The sequence below is a fragment of the Synchiropus splendidus genome, chromosome 1 (assembly GCF_027744825.2).
Source record: "Synchiropus splendidus isolate RoL2022-P1 chromosome 1, RoL_Sspl_1.0, whole genome shotgun sequence".
NCBI lineage: Eukaryota > Metazoa > Chordata > Actinopteri > Syngnathiformes > Callionymidae > Synchiropus > Synchiropus splendidus.
In genome coordinates, this window is record NC_071334.1 from 32,477,506 (window position 1) to 32,494,237 (window position 16,732).

The window sequence follows — 16,732 nt, forward strand, 5'->3', positions numbered from 1 at the left end:
AAACATCAACTCCACCAAAAACTGTACTGAACTGACCACAATGGAGGCCTTTTACAATAAAGGCCGGAGCAGGTTCTTTGTCGAAACATCTTGTCCTAAGCAGAACGTAGTGCGAGTGTCCCTTTATCTGTAGTGGTGTGCTGGGGAGGAACCAAGGACAGTCTGCCAATACAACCACAAAATGTAATGTCTCTTCTGAACGCTTGGGGGCAGCAAAAGCAGCGATTACCCAGGCTACCGGAAGTACCGTTAGAAGACGCCTTTCGTCATTTCCTGACTATAAAACGCCGAGCTCTACCGTGACGAACAGAAGAGCGCTCAAGACGATGATCAGTTGAATCTAGAACACATTCATACGATTGAACACCGACTGAACGTGTTTATTTTCTTGAAAGAGTTGTCTGTTTAAAACTAGCAACAATGTCTGCCCAGGCTCAAATGAGAGCTCTGCTGGACCAACTGATGGGAACAGCGAGGGATGGTGAGTAGCCGTTAACAGGCTAGCTGAGCTATGTGGCTAGCCAAGATGGAGCCGCTGCTATAGCTGGCTGTTGTGATGTACGGGCCTGCGTGAATGGGTGAACGACACAGGCTGCAATTGGAACTGTAGAAGAAAGTGACTTATGAAGATCGAACTTGTATTTGGATGTTTGTGTCCACAATGGCCTATTTTGATTTCAGCGGGCGATCGTTTTCAAATTTCTATGTTAACATTTCGCTCACCGAAGCGCCACACTGGCCATCGCACCAGTCGAGCAATTGTATTTAGGTTCGCGGCATATCTCAAGCAATGATGTGTCTTTACTTACAACGTACGTTTACACAAGCTCCGCCAAAATGTTCTGCACATATCAACCACGTGCACGTGTAACTAACGGTACTCCCGTTTTGAGAATACCGAACGGTGGCTGTAGCGCGGTTTTATGCTTACTTACAAATCCACGTTTCTGACACTGGTGTGCATATATTCCAAGTCAATTGAAAAGCGAAAAGAGACCGACATGTCGGATTCATTTTAACTTTACGGGGCCCTGCCCCGCTCATTTCGTTTGGTAGTAAAATAATAGTGAAATGTTCTTGTACCCTAGTAGAGGAGTTCTGTAATTTTTTTTATTTAAAAAATGCTCTATGAATGCCAAATTTAAATGAAAGTTTTCATTTCTCAGTTGTTTCTCAGCCTATTCATTGTGCTGAACACTGAACTGAGTTGAATTCATGTTCTCATCAACAATATATTTACTTAAGTCTAGCAAACAACATCTACCTCTTGGATCGTGCAATCTATTTTGTTCCTGTTGTTGGATAAGAAAGCTTTAGAATGTACCTGGGGTCACTGATGTGCATAAAGTGATTATTGTTTTTTTCTTTTTTTTAAAAAATCCTTAGTCTTAGCCGTCCTTGGTGAGCAAAATTTTGATTTGTTGCTTGTATAGACTTCACTGTAGATGAACTGATGCACTCCTTGAGGATTAAAACACATCTAAAACTTCAGTGACTGAATGAGAGTTTTAGTTGTGTCTATTATTATTGTTGATAGTGTTATAAACACATTTCAATGGTGATGCTGAACCAATGTCCCGTGCAATTCTCTTGCACTCTCTGAAAAATAGGCTGCGAGTGGCATGGCTGGTCAGAGTCCATGCTGCTACAATTCTGTCAGAAGAAGAAGTTGTCAGAAGAGCATATGAACGACAGATGTTCTATCCATACTGTCAAGTCCTATGAAGTGGCCTCTTGGATTTTATCAGATGTTAAGTTGAATTAATCCTGCTGATAACTGATATCACCAATAATTTCATGATTTGTCATTTGGATACAAACATGCCAAGATACAGTCAGGATTTGCAGCATGTTGCTGCCCCTGCCATCTTCATATGTTTCTCAAAGTTAAAAGAAAAAAAATGAAAATGTATGCTTGTAAATCTAAACGTGGCCAAATGTCAGTTGTGTGAGTGTGCGCGTGTGTGTCTTTATCAAATTCTTCCCATGCATACAAACTGAACAATTGTGGCCCCTTTATTTTATTCATTAAGGTTCAGTGTATCTTTGCCAGCCTGCAACAATCTGCAAGGGATTTGCAGAAAAGCCTCATGTTCATCGAGCCGTGAGTCACAAATAATTTTTAAAGCTGTTCTGATGAATATCCAAACCAAATGTTTGCTTTCCGGAAGTCATTTTAGCCTACCTTTTGACTTACATAAACTGGATGTTCAGTGCCACTGGAGTTACAATTTGGAACAGTGTGATACAGCCTGAGCTAATACGTCTGGTCATACAGAATCCTTCATCCTTCCATCAGACGTTTGTTTTAAGAAGGCAATTTTCAGACAAAACAAAAACAGCCTTGCACACCGTTTTTCAATCTGACTTGTGTATGACTCCCAACTTCTTACTACAGGTATGGGCAAGAAAACTGTTCCCATTTATACTTTTCTACAACGGGTTTAATATTCTGCAGCTGTGGGCTTGAAGATGCAGAAGGGTACAGTATGTGGTGCAGATCGCAGTGTGTATACACATTCTTTCATGGAATTTTTTATTTTTGTTTTTTTATTTTGTGTTTTGGTTTATTTCATTTGCTCAACAGTTTTTACAAAGTGCAGTTCTCAAAAGACAATCGCCCTGAAGATATTTCTAAACAACCCTGTCTGTATAGTTTATGTAGAAACACAACTTCCTTTTTAATATATGATGGAAATCATTTTTGCACAGCTAGTAGTACAAGAGGTTCCTGTATTTGTTGCAGTTTATTGAGGCGTATTGGCTTTCTTTCCTGTGTGCTAAGTCTTGAGGCTGTGGTAAGTTCAGCTTCACAGACTGCTCCACACAGCTAGATCTTCACTATAGGAACAGAATACAAAAGTATTCATGCTTGAAAGCACCCTCACCTTACTACTTATTAACAGGAACCCTTTAGAACCTCGTGAACCCAAGTGAGCTGACATGAACCATATACATGCACTTTAAAAATGAACATAATGCAAGATGTCTCCCAACCGTATAAAACTAGGGATGTCTCGATCCAGATTTCTCTGCTCCTGATCTGATTTATTGAACTCAACTTAAAAAAATTGACTTTTTTTTTCTTAAATCTGCTGACGTTGGCAAAATAAAATGAAAGTTCGTCTCACAAAAAGACAAGCCAGAGCATTGTCTGTCTTTTAAGACAGAGCATTATGGGTAATCTGTTTGACGTGATCCATGACTTGGTTGTTGTGGATTGTTCTGTGCTATGTGGTGGAAGCCAGAACTGTGGAGAAAAAAACGGCGGCAAAATGCGAAAGTGAAGCCAAAGTCTAGTTACGCTCAAACCTTGTTTCCATTCCACTCTCTGTGTCCGGGATTTCCTGGACACCATGTTATGAGTACATAACAAGCTTGGCCGTGTGAAGTGTCACTATGTAGAAACCAGTGGGTCGGAGATGAAAGCTGTATTGGCCCAGTATTGTAACTACGTCCGATTCTATCCGATCTTCCAGAATCGGCAGCCGATACCAAACCCGAGTATCGGATCGGGACATCCCTACTGTCAACTAAGTTTATCCTTGTGATCCACACTGTGACAAAACAACATTGAGCACTCATAGTGAAGCGTGTTAAACCATATACCCCGCAAAAACCAATAAATATATGAGGTCTCTCTAATGGACCGCTTTATTTGGACTTTTTCAGGGGACGAGACACGGCAGAGGGTCAAATACTCGGATGATCGAGTCTGCAAAAGTCATCTACTTAACTGCTGTCCACACGACATCTTGTCTGGAACTGTAAGTGAATCGAATTGTTATTCTTTTGGTCTGTTTTAAAGATCAGCTCATAGATGTGTTTAGTTCATTATTTGTCACTGTGAGTCCGTATTTGGCAAATATATACACATTTACCTGAAAAGCAATTCATGACTTCTGTCTTCCTCTGCTTTTAGCGTATGGACTTGGGGGAATGCACTAAGACCCACGATCTGGCGCTTCGAGCGGATTACGAAATCGCCTCAAAAGAGAGGGACCTCTTCTTTGAGCTTGATGTAAGTAATTTTATCCACATTTTGACTGGTTTCCCCTCGTCCCTGCAATCACACAGTCATGAATATGCTCTCCAATATGGGTGAGTAAGTCAGTAAGTTCCTACTTTACTTTGAAAGTTGGATTTTGTCACATTTTTAATTCAATTAAAGCCAGAATTCTGCATAAAATTGACATTTCATTAACATGACTGTGAAACAGTACTAATAAGAACATAACTAACATTTGGAAAAACACCACCGTCGTAAAGAAGAGATGCCATAGGCTGGATAGTGAGTGGAGGACCTAATGTATATTCAAAGTTGTATGTGTTGAATGCTTAACAAATGAAGAACCCCATTATTTCATTGTGTTATGGAGGAAAAAATCTTCAAATGCTGCTTTCTATATTACATATTTTCTTTGCAGGCGGTGGATCATCTTGAATCTTTCATAGCAGACTGTGACCGGAGAACTGAACTAGCAAAGAAACGTCTGGCTGAAACTCAAGAGGAGATAAGTGCTGAAGTTTCAGCAAAGGTGAGTTTTTGAAACCTGCACACGTATTATCAAAGTCCCAATAGTCCCAAGCTATTGTCATCATTTCACAGGAGAGATGGCTACCCTTTTTGCAATGTTTGCTATTGTTTCTTTGTGGACTTTTTTTTCTTTGCCCCCAAACTTTGCAGCCATTTGGAGGCCACACTGAGCTTCTTGGGACCCCTTGCAGTTACACAATTAATTACACAACAGTTACACCATTATTTGTGTTTTAAGAAGAACTTACCTGAATTGTATGTTGTCGTTTTTTTAAGGCTGAAAAGGTGCACGAATTGAATGAGGAAATCGGAAAGCTGTTAGCTAAGGCTGAGCAACTTGGAGCTGAGGGTAATGTAGATGAAGCTCAGAAGGTGCTGCAGGAGGTGGAGAAGGTCCGAACCAGGAAGAAGGATGCTGAGGTAAGCAAACCCTATCTTGTTCAGGTTTTGACATTGTAAAACCTGGATGGTGTCTGAACTGCTTTCTCTGTTGGCATTTACACACAGCCTTATTATTAATATTTGATACTATATGGCTATCTTTTTTTACTGAAGATAATTTTATCCTGCCTGGTCTCCAAATGACAGGATGAGTGAGTTTGTGTTTCAGAATTTGTTACTAAATAAATGTGGAGACATGGAGAGGTTGCTCACCTCCGCCGTTTTGGGATGCCTCAACATGTCCTGATATGTATCCGGTCCCTAAAAACCCACACTGCAGTGACCATGTCTAACTGAAGGCTTTGATGTCCTCAGGAAGAGTACAGAAACTCCATGCCTGCCTCAAGTTTCCAGCAGCAGAAGCTGCGTGTGTGTGAGGTGTGCTCAGCTTATCTTGGTCTCCATGACAACGATCGACGTTTGGCTGACCATTTTGGAGGGAAACTTCATTTAGGTTTCATTCAAATCAGAGAGAAGTTGGACCAACTGAAGGTTTGTCTTCATTTCCATTTGCTTGTCAGGTTGTTGCACCGATTTGGATATCAATGACGACACCTTTCTTTGTACCTCTACAGAAAACTGTGGTCGACAAGCAAGAGAAGAGGAATCAGGAGCGTTTAAAGAGAAGAGAAGAAAGAGAAAAAGAGGAACGAATGAAGAAAAGGTGAGCTTTATAAGACAGTGTCTAACAATCAGTCTTTTAATTCACATGGCTCTGAAGTAACAACACATCCATTATTTCTCAGGACAAGATCAAGGAGCAGAGAGCACAGACGGTAAGAACTAATGTCAAGTGTGGACAACAAGTAAAGTGTAGGTGGTGAAACACTGTGCAGCACAGCCTGAAGGATGATTTTCGTTTTTCATCAACAACGCAATGCAATAGAATGTATTTGTGAAGTTTAGGGATGCTCAGATCCGACCGCAGCAGGCTGTTAGCGCAGTAGCAATACCCGCTGGTCCGAGCGTGACATTCAGACCAACCTTTCTCAGCAACGGAAAGGTGCAGCGTTTGTTAGCCTGAATCTGAAACATCAGGAGTGGAAATTTCATAAATGCAGTGCTCTCTATCTCAGAGTCCCGCTACAGTCTGCACTTATTTCATGGACATAACATACATAGTCTCTAGAGATTCACCTGCGACATCACATCGAATGAAATGTTTTTCAGATGTACATTTGACAGAGTAATTGCTGCATTCAGTTAGGTTTTTCTATTTATGCATACTTGATGAGGTATATAAAACATGTAAAAGTGATTTAAAGCTAATTTTTTTCCCCAAAAATTGTAAAAACCACTTGGGATATTTGGTATCATTTGTTATTTTGCCGAGCAGTTAAGAATTTATTCGGCCACATTAAATTCAGTGCATCCCCAGTGAAATGTATTGTTTTGTATTCTCAGTTCTCGTTCTCGTGACCGAAGAAGGCGGCGCTCCCGATCCTCATCCCGTGATAGACGACGTTCCCGCTCTCGGTCCCGGGACAGGAGGAGGAGACACCGCAGTCGATCTGGATCCCGCAGCAGGAGCCACCGTCACAGCCATGAGAGCTCCAGACACAAGTAGGTGTCATCTCTGTGAGAAAACGTAACCTGCATCTGATGCATTCGCGCTGCAAGGACACGATTTGAGATCTAACTGCTCTGATGTGATTCACCTGTCTTATACGCATCATCACATCCCCACACCCTTTCTTACTGCCTTCCCAGTTCCCTGCTCTTCTACTCCGATCTTCCGCGAAGAAGTGCAGGTCTGAGCGCTTAGCCAAATGGAAAAAATAGTAGAATGTGTGCTATCTATAGTGTGAGCCAGTTTTCATATTACACATATACGAAAAGACAGATTTTTCTGTGGTATTTCAAAGGAACAAGCCCTTGAAACTGCGATCTGGGGAGATGCTGCACAATACAAGCAAGCACATTTGTTGTGTCCAGGTGCCACTGTGTGCTGTTTAATGTTTGGACTTGAACAACTGAGTCAATGAAACCTCACATCATGCCGAGACCAAGAGCGCCATCTAGTGGCCTCTGAAAATCAGGACAGTTTCATCAGACCTTCAATACTGTTTCATGATACCCCATCGACCCTCCACTGGTATTTGGTAATTTAAGTGCTCATGAATCTGATGTCGATATGTCACCAGGTCCTCGAGAGATCGCGATCATCCATCCAGAGACAAGTCTCGCGAGAGGGATCGCGACCGGAGAGATGGTGTGAACGGACGGTCTGACTCCCGGCGAGACGACAGAGACATGGGGGACCACTGAACGTCAAACTCCTGCTAACCGCGTCTGTCTCACGTGTTGGGTTTTTTTTTATAAAGCATTCAACCTTTCTTCTCTTCTGGGATTTTATTTTGTTTTTCATAGTTTTGGGTGGGTGGGGGTTCTTGATGAGGCTTGTTGGGCCTCGCATCAGCAACACCTGTCATTCAATAGGCCCATCCCCTGTCTTTATTGGTGTGTGGTAATAAAAATATTCAAAATTGAAAGAAGTGTAAAACCTCCCAACTTGAGTTTAAATGTATACAATTCATCCATTAGTAACATGAGCTGGTGTTTTTGTTTGTTGAACTTTTTGATACTGAATGTGTCTAAATGGATTTGGACCAGTTGATTGTCCTATTTTATTTTTTTTTTAATATTAACCACCTCCTCTCCCCTGACTTCTGACTGTCGTTTTGTGTTCTGGTTCACACAACACTTGGCTTCATCATGACTGATGCGTTCTGATTGGTGATGTTTTTAATGTCTGCATTGTTTTTTTTTTCCTTCATTTTCAAGCTACTCATATTAATTTTAAAGGAAATATTTTGTTAGTGGCAGCATGTGCAGCAAACAGTTGAACTCCCATCTAATCTGAACAAACTGTATGGAAATGGATTTTAATTAAATGTAGAATTGAACAGCTCCAAATGTGTGATTATTATATACATATATATTCATTCATTTTATTTTGTTCATTGTGGCCACAATGAGTTCCTCATTTTTATTATGTAAGAAAATCTATACAGGATACAACTTGTTCAAAGCAAAAATTGTGAGCATTTAATTTGCTTGTTGAAAAATGCACATCGCAAATTAGTTGCACAATCTGTATATTTGGTTTTAGTAATGCACACAAAAATCAACTTTAAATACACATGGGTTCAATAAAAGCTTGTCAGTAGTGGTGTGATTTAAACAAGCATAAATATTGACTTTGATGAGCAACAAAAATAAAAAGCCCCTGTTGAATACATATTTCACTGTCCACGTGTTACTTCAGGAAAACGCTTTAAACTAAAACGGTTCTTTTTACAGGTCATGTAACTTTTGGACTCCTCAATACTAACTAGGCACAGAGAGTTGGGGACACCTTTTTGACGGCACAACTGGTGATAAATATATGAAGTAAATCCTGGGCTCCACACTCGGTCGTTGTTCTTCATCTCATAACGTGCTGCTCTCCAGTTTGAGATCAACCTTCATTTTCTGTTTCTCCATCACTGCCTCCAACTCAGTGGCTCTGCGAGCATCCTGAGAGTAAAACAAGAAACAGTTTCTCATGAATCCTGCAGTTGAATCTAAAGCTGCAGCAGCTTACCTCCAGCAGCGCTCGCTGCACGGTCAGCTGGCTGTAGACTCGGGCTCCCTCATCTGGAATCACCTCGCGTAGCTCATCCTTGTTGAGGGAGAAGAGCTGGGCGCCAGTCAGGACTCCCAGACAAGAAACCGTGCTGGAGAACACAGAAGCAATTATCATGGTGAAACCACAGCTTTATGGAAATAAACGATAAGTAAACAATAAAGAGAGAAAAGATGCAATGGGCTGAATGTATTTCAATGTGTTGGCATGATGCGGCTGTGGACTACATCTTATTTAATTTAGTCAATATTGTTTTTTATGAAGTAAAATTTCTTTTCAACTGGGAAACAATTACTTGGAAGGAACTTCCAGGATTGGTTTGAAATGGGCTAATATTGAAGTGATTTTTCATCTGGAGTTTTACATGTTTCTTTCCTTTGTTTGCTCGGACTGACATCAAATGACATACGGAGCAAAATTATAACTGCGACATTTGCAATTCTCAAAAGGTTTTTTTAAATTCAAGTTCTGGCATAGAAATTTAAATTTCACAAAAACTGGTCCAGGTCTGACAACAAAGAACAATACAATGTACCGTATTACATGGCGAATCTATCTATCTATCAAAAGTGTCTGGTGAATAATAGTGTTACTGCGCAAAACACAAAGCAACATGGGAACAATGTAACATTTTGTCATTTATGATATTATAACTAACATGGCATGCCAGCTTTTCTTCGCTGGCCCGTGTATTGTCTGACCTCAGTTATTGCCACCTACTGTCCGATTGATCTGATTACGCAAAAAAAAAACCCCCATCAGACTATATAGATAAAAGATAAAATAAGTGTAGGGCAATAATGAGGTAAAGTGACTATAGTTTAGCTGAATACATTGTTCACACCTTCCACTGTGGGGTTTAAAAGTGTGGCAAAAAATGATTTCTAGTGCGGATGAAAGAGTGACTGTCCTCTTATCTTACCGTTCGTTGAAACCTTTCCCCTGAAGCCACTCGGCCACCTCCTCGGGAGGAGAGTGGTAGTCCAGAGGGACCGTGGTCTCCGATGATCTCGGGATGACCAGAGGCTTGTTCAGATTAGCCTTTCCATTGGTCAGCCTCTGGAGCAGCTCATCGTTCACCATCATGACTGTCACACATCAAAGGCACGCATCTAGAGTTGACTCTCTCTCAGCAAAAGGACCATGGCTAAACATGCCGTCTGATATCGGAGACTAACCCAATTGACGTTGCTGTAAAGTACACATATTAAATCCAAGTCTTTTTAAGCAGACTGCAAGAACGGCAAATATGTAAAGTTGAAATCAAATTTATAACTAAGCTGAAGCGCATAAAAACATCACAGAATGAGTCATGATTTAAAGCAACCTACACACGGTGACTGCCACTTTTCAAAGACAAATCAAGAACCGTCGAGATGTTGACGTTATCATTTTCTCTTTTCTAGTTCTCTTTGACATGACAGTTAACAGAAGTCTATTGTTAGTGACAGGAAGTAACATTAAGGTTGCTGCATGCTGAGGCTCCTGTTGTCTCTTCTGGACCCACCTTTATCTGTTTCCTCTGCAGCAGGAGGCTGCAGGTTGTAGGCCGGTAAGCTGCGAGGGCGTTGAGGCGAAGAGGCCAATGGCAGAGTCGGAGGACTGGGCGGGACCACTGAGAGAGTCTTTGCTAGAGGAGGTGGAGCTGGGGCCTGCAGGAATGCGGAGGAGACGACCAACATCAGTGGAATTCACTCAGGTATGAATGAGTCACTCTACTGTTTCCGTGTGTGTCTCACACTCGGGGGTCGGCTGTTGGTGACGGGGCTGTCTACGTGAGCAAGAGGTTCCAGGATGTTGAAGGGAACGAAGCCGACCTGGTTGAAGCGGTTACGACACTTCCACCATCGCTTGGAGGATTCAATCACCTGTGCAGACGATAATTGCCGTGTTTTCAATACTTTCCTCATATCAAAATCAATAAGTGTCTTGTTAGAGCTAACTACGAGGAAGACCAGCTTCCTGAGGAGAAGACCGGCTGCTGCCCCTGCAGATCAGCAGTGGAAAATTTGGATCTTTTTAGGAGTGTGACATGTTAGTTTTGTTTTCTGTTAGATCTTAGATCTTTCTACAACAAAAATAAAACAAAATAATGAAATAAAATTCCATATTCTGTAGATGATTCATATTTTTTTCTTTAAAATTCTAAACATTAGGTATTACATATTAAAAGCCCAATCTATCTATCTATATCGTAAATATATGATTTACTTTATTTCTAGTAATTCATATGATCATGTTAACAGTTATAATGAGGCTATTTTAATCTATAGATATATCTATATATGTATGTAGATATTGCTATGGTTTACTTTGGCACCTTAGCTTATGGAACTTACAGGACCATAAATAAACTATGTTTGTCCTGCATACTGGCAGTATATTAGCCATTATAAAGTACTAGTTACTGTTTTGTTAAGCCTCAACACCTGACCCTAAACAACTCTATGATTACAGATTATAAACAATGAAGGAGGAAGTTTATTGATGGCTAAGAAGTGTTCCTTGATTCTACGTTTCGTACCTCCAGTGTCTCGCCCTGTTGCACTGAGAGCTCGCTGCTGTTCCTGGCGATGAAGTCGTAACTGCAGGTGTAGAGTCTGTCTGGCTCTGGAGTGTTTGTTTTCCCGTCTCTGAGGACATCAGAAACACGCTGTCATGTTCAGATTCAACGGATGAATCAATCTTTGAGAAACTTACATGTGATCTAAGTGACTATCTGCTGGTGTAATGATCTGTGGTGGCTCTTGCTGCAAGGAAAAAAAAATGCCTTCATCACTTCATACAACAGTATCAGAAACACTCCTGTCACGAGGAGAAGAGCCGGTTCCCAAAACGTCACAGCGAGGTATTCCATACCTCTCGTTTTAGTTGTAGAGCTTCGTGTTTGTGTTGTGACTCGACGGGATCCTCCCAAACCTGCCCGTCTGCCCTCACAGCTTCTGGCTTCCAGCCATCCAAGAACACAGGCGTGTACGGTGCTACAGGCCCTCTGAGCTGAGAGCTGAGGCCGGGCAACCATTAGACGTTAGACGTGACTCCCACAACTTGGATCTTCAGCAAGCGATGAGCATTGGTTCCGAATACTGACCGGGGCTGTGTCCAGTTAGGACCAAGAGATGTCCACAGTTGTCGCTCTGCCTCGGTCAGATTGTCTTGCAGCAGCGTCACAGCAGAGGAGGTCATGGCAGGGCTGGACACGGACGCCCCCAGAGCAGGTCCACTTGTGGTGTTGACCATCTGTGGACACGCAGGCGGGATGACAATGTCCGATAAGTTTCAGAGCTGTAGCTGCCTCCGTATTTGTTGCTAAATGTTAAATTAGGTAAATGACATTGGTGCGCGTCCCCTCAACAAAAGCAGAGCAAACCAACACAGCACGTGTTTAGGAACTGCCTTGTGTAAATAGAGGAAGCCACAACATGACTTAGCTGGCGGCTTGTATTATGGGTCGTGGTTCACCAGGCAATAAACCTTAATGCTTTCCCTGAAGTACCAATAAAATGGATGTGACTAAGACCCGTACTTCCTTGTCACACGTTCACCACTGTCCTCAGCTGGGCGCGGAGCGTGAAACTCACCATGTGGAGGGGTTTGAACACGTGATGAACCAGTTCCTCTGATGAAGGGTTGGAAATGGTCGACTTCAAGCGAGCCTGAGACATAATACTTTGGTCAAACACTCATCGTGCCAGTGAGGGCTTGCGTTTTTATGGTCTGAATTGGTACACACCAGCAGGCTGAAGCAATATTTGAATTTCTGGAAGATATCAATAAACTCCGCTTCTGGTGGGGGGCGGGCCTTGGCTGTCAGTAGATCCTCTATTGACAGGAAACAAAATTAAGATTAGACAATAATGACATGTTGACCCACTGCACTGAACCGCTGTCACACAAATCACAAAGTTCTAGTCAATATTGGGGTGAGAGTTGGTTTGCTCTCTCAGGTGAATGTCATTCAGTTGTTGTTTTGGGAAAAGCCTTGCAACCTTTCTGTCCACGACACACTGCAATGCAAATAAGGTTAGTTTTTCATGCTTTGAGGATGTGTGTGTTTATGACAACAATTTTGCTGCAGCCCTTGCAATGTCAGTGTCACACTGTACTCAGTTGAAGACAAATGTACGACGACACAGACACAGTGTCACATTGAAGAAGAAGAGCATCTTTACGTAAGGCCTCAGTATTGTGCTGTGATTTCAGAGAAGTTGCTGGTTATCTTTTTAGTGCATGACTTTAATTTTATCTTAGTCTTACGTGATGTTTTACGAATAGTTTTTTTTTCAGTGGTTGAAGTACTTTATTTGAAGATTTCTTTTCAAAAGTGGTATTAAAAGATAAACAGAAATTTCTCAATGTATTAATATTTATCTAAAAAAATAAACAATACACTTTACTTTGTCTTTCATTGGAACGCTATTTATTCCATTCCTATGTATTCAGTTTCTATGTTAATTTCCCATGAATAATACTATTTTCTGCCAACTCGAGTTTCTCTTATATATCCAGTACGTTTCCAAATATACGGATGCATTTAAAATCTGTGAAACCCACTCATGTTCAAATGAACTGGACTCTCTATTGAAGCCTCCAATATCTGTGCGGCCAAGGGCCACCACATGTCGACCACCACACGTGTTCAAGATTCAGCCATCATCCAATTTTACTCCTCAATTTCACTCCACAGAGCAGCGCCCACAGCGATCATTCACAAGGCATATTCACCCTCGGCTGCCTGCTTCTTGCTCTTCTTCTTCTTCTTCTTCCTCTGGCTGAGCATGGTGGCAGCCTCGGCGGTCTGCTGCAGCTTGGACATGAAACTCTCGATGTCGTCAAAGCAGTGATTGAGGATCCCCTGAGGTGCAGGAAAACCAGTTGGTCATGCAGTCGATTCTCAGCTGAACGTCTGTCGCCAGATGGACTGTCTTACCACTTCTCTTTCCGCTCGCAGGAAAGAAATATCTGGTCCTCCATTGGCTGTTGTTAGAGAGACGAGAGGATTCAGTTCAGTCATTTTCACTCATGGCCTTTGGTTTGTTCTGTTTAGATTCCCTGCACACACACACACACACACCCCTGCTCCCTCCTTCTTAAGCACACATAAGCACAAAGAAATCTCTATGCTTCACAGAGATTTGAATTCCATCCCCCTTTCACCTTTAAATCCATCTACTTTATTTATTTGATGTCAACACTGACCCTTTTGATGCTTTGTTGTAGCCGCCACTTATACATGCCACATTCATCATAAATCCAGTTCACATCCAAAGACAAAAACACACATTTGAATCCAACTTATTATTCACTGTTTTTCCAAGCTGAAACCAAAAGAAATAGTTTTGGGAAGCACCAAGCTAGGACGTCCAAGTTGTCTCCCATTTATCCAACACTGGATCATGGGGGCAGCAGTCAGAACCCATGAACAACAAAGAGACAATCTCTCCTCCATTTCCTGCCTCTTTCGTCCGAACTGGACATCCACAGAACACCTGGCCCTGACCCATCCAAGACCAGGGGATCGACAAGCCTCCACCCTAAGGAGTCTCCAACGCTTCAGACATCTGTCTCTCACTAGCGAAGAGATCCTTCAGTGGATTTTATGTTACAGCCCAAAAGATATTCCACTATTTTCCATCTAAGAAACATGGTCTCAGACTTAGAGAAGAACCACCTCATCTGCAGAAGGCAGATCCAAGATCCTGAGGCCACCAGGCGAAGAACCTCCTCCCTCTGGCTGTCTAAATGTCCGTCCATAAAACAGAAGGACATTTGTTTGTATTGTTTTTAGCTTGGAAAGGAATATTTAGACAACATGTTTTAAATGTTTCTACTTTCACTTACACTCTTATTTGTAGCAATTTGAATTAGAATTATGTGAAGTTGACAGTCATGTAACTTTGTATTGCCTGACCTTTCATTGTCTTTTTCCTGTTAATTTTGTTATGAATAAATGCTTTTACGTATCGCTACATTAATAGCTGCAGCTGAAGTCGACACTGTCTCGACTCGTTATAATGATAAACACATTGATGATCTGAAAAAGCTGTGTCACAATGTTATAAATCCATGTCAGGGAAGCTTCCAATCCAAATGGTTATTCCGTGTTTTTTTGACCACCAGATTACAACAAGACTCAGGGCCAAGTGGAGCAATCCTGGTGTCTAACTTATCACAAGTCTTTGATCAGGTTTACCACAAAAGGTGGGAAATGACTCTCTGAGAATTGCTGCCAACAACTTCCCAATAGACAAGAGGTTCAGGATGAGATCAACCAGTTTACAAGCAGCTTCTTCTGGGTCCTACGATGCTTAAGATGGGACCTAAGATCAATGACAATCTCTCACCCTCCCTAACGCATGACACTGCACCCAGTAGTTGGTGAGATAAAAAATAGGCAAGAAAAGCAAGATGTTAAAACAAAAGCTCTTGAAACACTATTTCAGTCTTTAAACGTGCTGTAAATGATCATGTTATGATGCTCTTTATGTGACAGAAAAATGGCAGGAACAGATAAGGACACACTTTACAAGATAGTGGAAGAGAGTTGATGTATGGTTTAGACACAAAAAGACTGGTGAAGACGCTGAGGCTTCTTAAGGAGTGGCTGGGAAGGACTAGATTAGAAATGCGTTTTGCTCATGTTGAAGGGTTTGGAGACCAAGTTAGGAAGGCCAGATGGCTGGGTCGTGCGCAGGGAAGACACAGTGTTGGAAGAATTGGAAATAGAATGAAAGAAGAGGAAGACAACCACTGAGGTTCACGGATGTGAAAAAGGAGAACATGAAGAGGAATGGTGTGGCCAGGTAGATAGGTTCAGGTGGAGGAGGCCAACTTGCTGTGGAAACCCCTGAGAGGAAATACGACTGGTTGAAGAAGAAGTGATCTGTCAATAGTACTGTAGTTCCCATTATGAGTCATCTTTTATGAAGTACTAGATGAACTTGCAATCACTACTGTGGACATAGTGCTGTTCATATTCCTTACCTCTGAGGCCGGGGTACGGAGGGGGGTTAACTGGTGGAGGATTGGGAGCATGTGGGATTGGTGGACTTGGGATATTGTAAGGATCCATGATCTCTGCTGGAGGGAGCCTGGAAGACAGGAAGAGTTTTTCCTCCTTGAGTTGCTGGAAGTGGTTGGTAACACCCTTCAGTGTGGAGTCATTTGCAAGGTGTCATTTGACTGCCAGATTCTCATGGCACCAGCGAGTTTAAGAGGCGGATCACATCCAAATTAGAGAGGACATGTATAATGTTACGGTTAAATGTAAAATGACGGGAATGAAAAAGACTAAATCTAAATGGTGAAAACCCTATCACAAAAGACTTTGTCTGTTTGAGTGGCAAAAAAAAAAGCTTTTTCTTTGAGTTATAAAGATTTGAATCTGAGGTGAGAAACATTACTGTGACAGAATAAACTAGTAGATTAAACATGAAAGAGAGGACACTATCAATTAATATATCAACATTAAAATGTTTCTTTCTTGCCGGCAAATAAATGACAAAGTTTTAATAAATGAATTATAAATAAATGTACAACTAAACAGAGAAGTAAAAGAGCAAATCTCCCAATCCATGGAAAGCCATGACCTTCAAACTCTTGACTGAATCATAGCATAATAATGGGCACAGTGGAAATATGTATATATATATACAAACACAAATTTTAGTAGGTCAGATTAGAAAGTGAATTTGATTAAAAAAAAGGCCTATTTAATCCTCTTCAGTTTAAAAAGGTGCCAAAATATAATGCATCATGAATATTATAATTCAACCTCACGTACACCGACAGATTATGCGGGCAAGACAATAAGTGCTCACCCGCTCCTGCTATTCCTCTAATCTTAATGGAATTAACTAAACTGGCTTCACTCATAACGAAACAGCAGCTGTCAAATAGACCCACCAGCTGTTTTGGAGAACCACAAGCAGCTTTGCTAATTCATCACCTCTTGAGATTAAAAGGCTCCAATAGATCTATAGGAAATGAACTTAATCTGCCCTCAAGTGTCGACTGGCTGCTATCAAGTATGATCAAAAACAAACAGAAAAAGGTCTTACCACATTAATCTGCCCTTCACAAAAACAGTTCAATCCAGAGTGAGTCTGCGTTCGACATCCCTGCTG

At 41.5% G+C, this 16,732-nt stretch overlaps 2 protein-coding genes across 9 annotated transcripts in view; one reads left to right on the forward strand and one right to left on the reverse strand.

Annotated features, from left to right (window-relative positions):
* Positions 1 to 134: 134 nt before the first annotated feature.
* luc7l (LUC7-like (S. cerevisiae)) lies at positions 135 to 7,888 on the forward strand. 5 transcript variants are annotated; one of them, XM_053854864.1, is made up of 11 exons: positions 307 to 2,104; positions 2,399 to 2,482; positions 3,673 to 3,767; positions 3,923 to 4,021; positions 4,428 to 4,538; positions 4,814 to 4,957; positions 5,294 to 5,470; positions 5,554 to 5,642; positions 5,725 to 5,754; positions 6,383 to 6,541; positions 7,123 to 7,888. In XM_053854864.1, exons 2-11 carry the CDS (start codon positions 2,473 to 2,475, stop codon positions 7,244 to 7,246), a joined length of 1,038 nt encoding a protein of 345 aa, XP_053710839.1. In that variant the 5' UTR covers positions 307 to 2,104; positions 2,399 to 2,472; the 3' UTR covers positions 7,247 to 7,888. The 5 variants fall into 5 exon arrangements, with proteins under 5 accessions (XP_053710835.1, XP_053710839.1, XP_053710838.1 ...); XM_053854863.1 differs by having other exon boundaries at positions 318 to 481; positions 2,034 to 2,104; positions 2,399 to 3,767; XM_053854865.1 differs by lacking the exon at positions 2,399 to 2,482 and having other exon boundaries at positions 410 to 481; positions 2,034 to 2,104.
* The window catches only part of LOC128753086 (epidermal growth factor receptor kinase substrate 8-like protein 1), a 15,270-nt gene continuing 6,410 nt past the window's right edge, over positions 7,873 to 16,732 (reverse strand). For all 4 annotated transcript variants that reach the window (XM_053854850.1, XM_053854852.1, XM_053854849.1 and 1 more), the window contains 14 exons: positions 15,591 to 15,697; positions 13,537 to 13,583; positions 13,332 to 13,461; positions 12,340 to 12,428; positions 12,188 to 12,262; positions 11,698 to 11,846; positions 11,466 to 11,610; positions 11,307 to 11,356; positions 11,131 to 11,239; positions 10,346 to 10,474; positions 10,114 to 10,258; positions 9,529 to 9,694; positions 8,565 to 8,697; positions 7,873 to 8,497 (listed from right to left, as the gene is read on the reverse strand). In XM_053854850.1, coding sequence (XP_053710825.1) covers positions 8,411 to 8,497; positions 8,565 to 8,697; positions 9,529 to 9,694; positions 10,114 to 10,258; positions 10,346 to 10,474; positions 11,131 to 11,239; positions 11,307 to 11,356; positions 11,466 to 11,610; positions 11,698 to 11,846; positions 12,188 to 12,262; positions 12,340 to 12,428; positions 13,332 to 13,461; positions 13,537 to 13,583; positions 15,591 to 15,697 — 1,561 coding nt within the window. In that variant the 3' untranslated portion in view covers positions 7,873 to 8,410. The remainder of the gene's footprint in view (positions 8,498 to 8,564; positions 8,698 to 9,528; positions 9,695 to 10,113; positions 10,259 to 10,345; positions 10,475 to 11,130; positions 11,240 to 11,306; positions 11,357 to 11,465; positions 11,611 to 11,697; positions 11,847 to 12,187; positions 12,263 to 12,339; positions 12,429 to 13,331; positions 13,462 to 13,536; positions 13,584 to 15,590; positions 15,698 to 16,732) is intronic.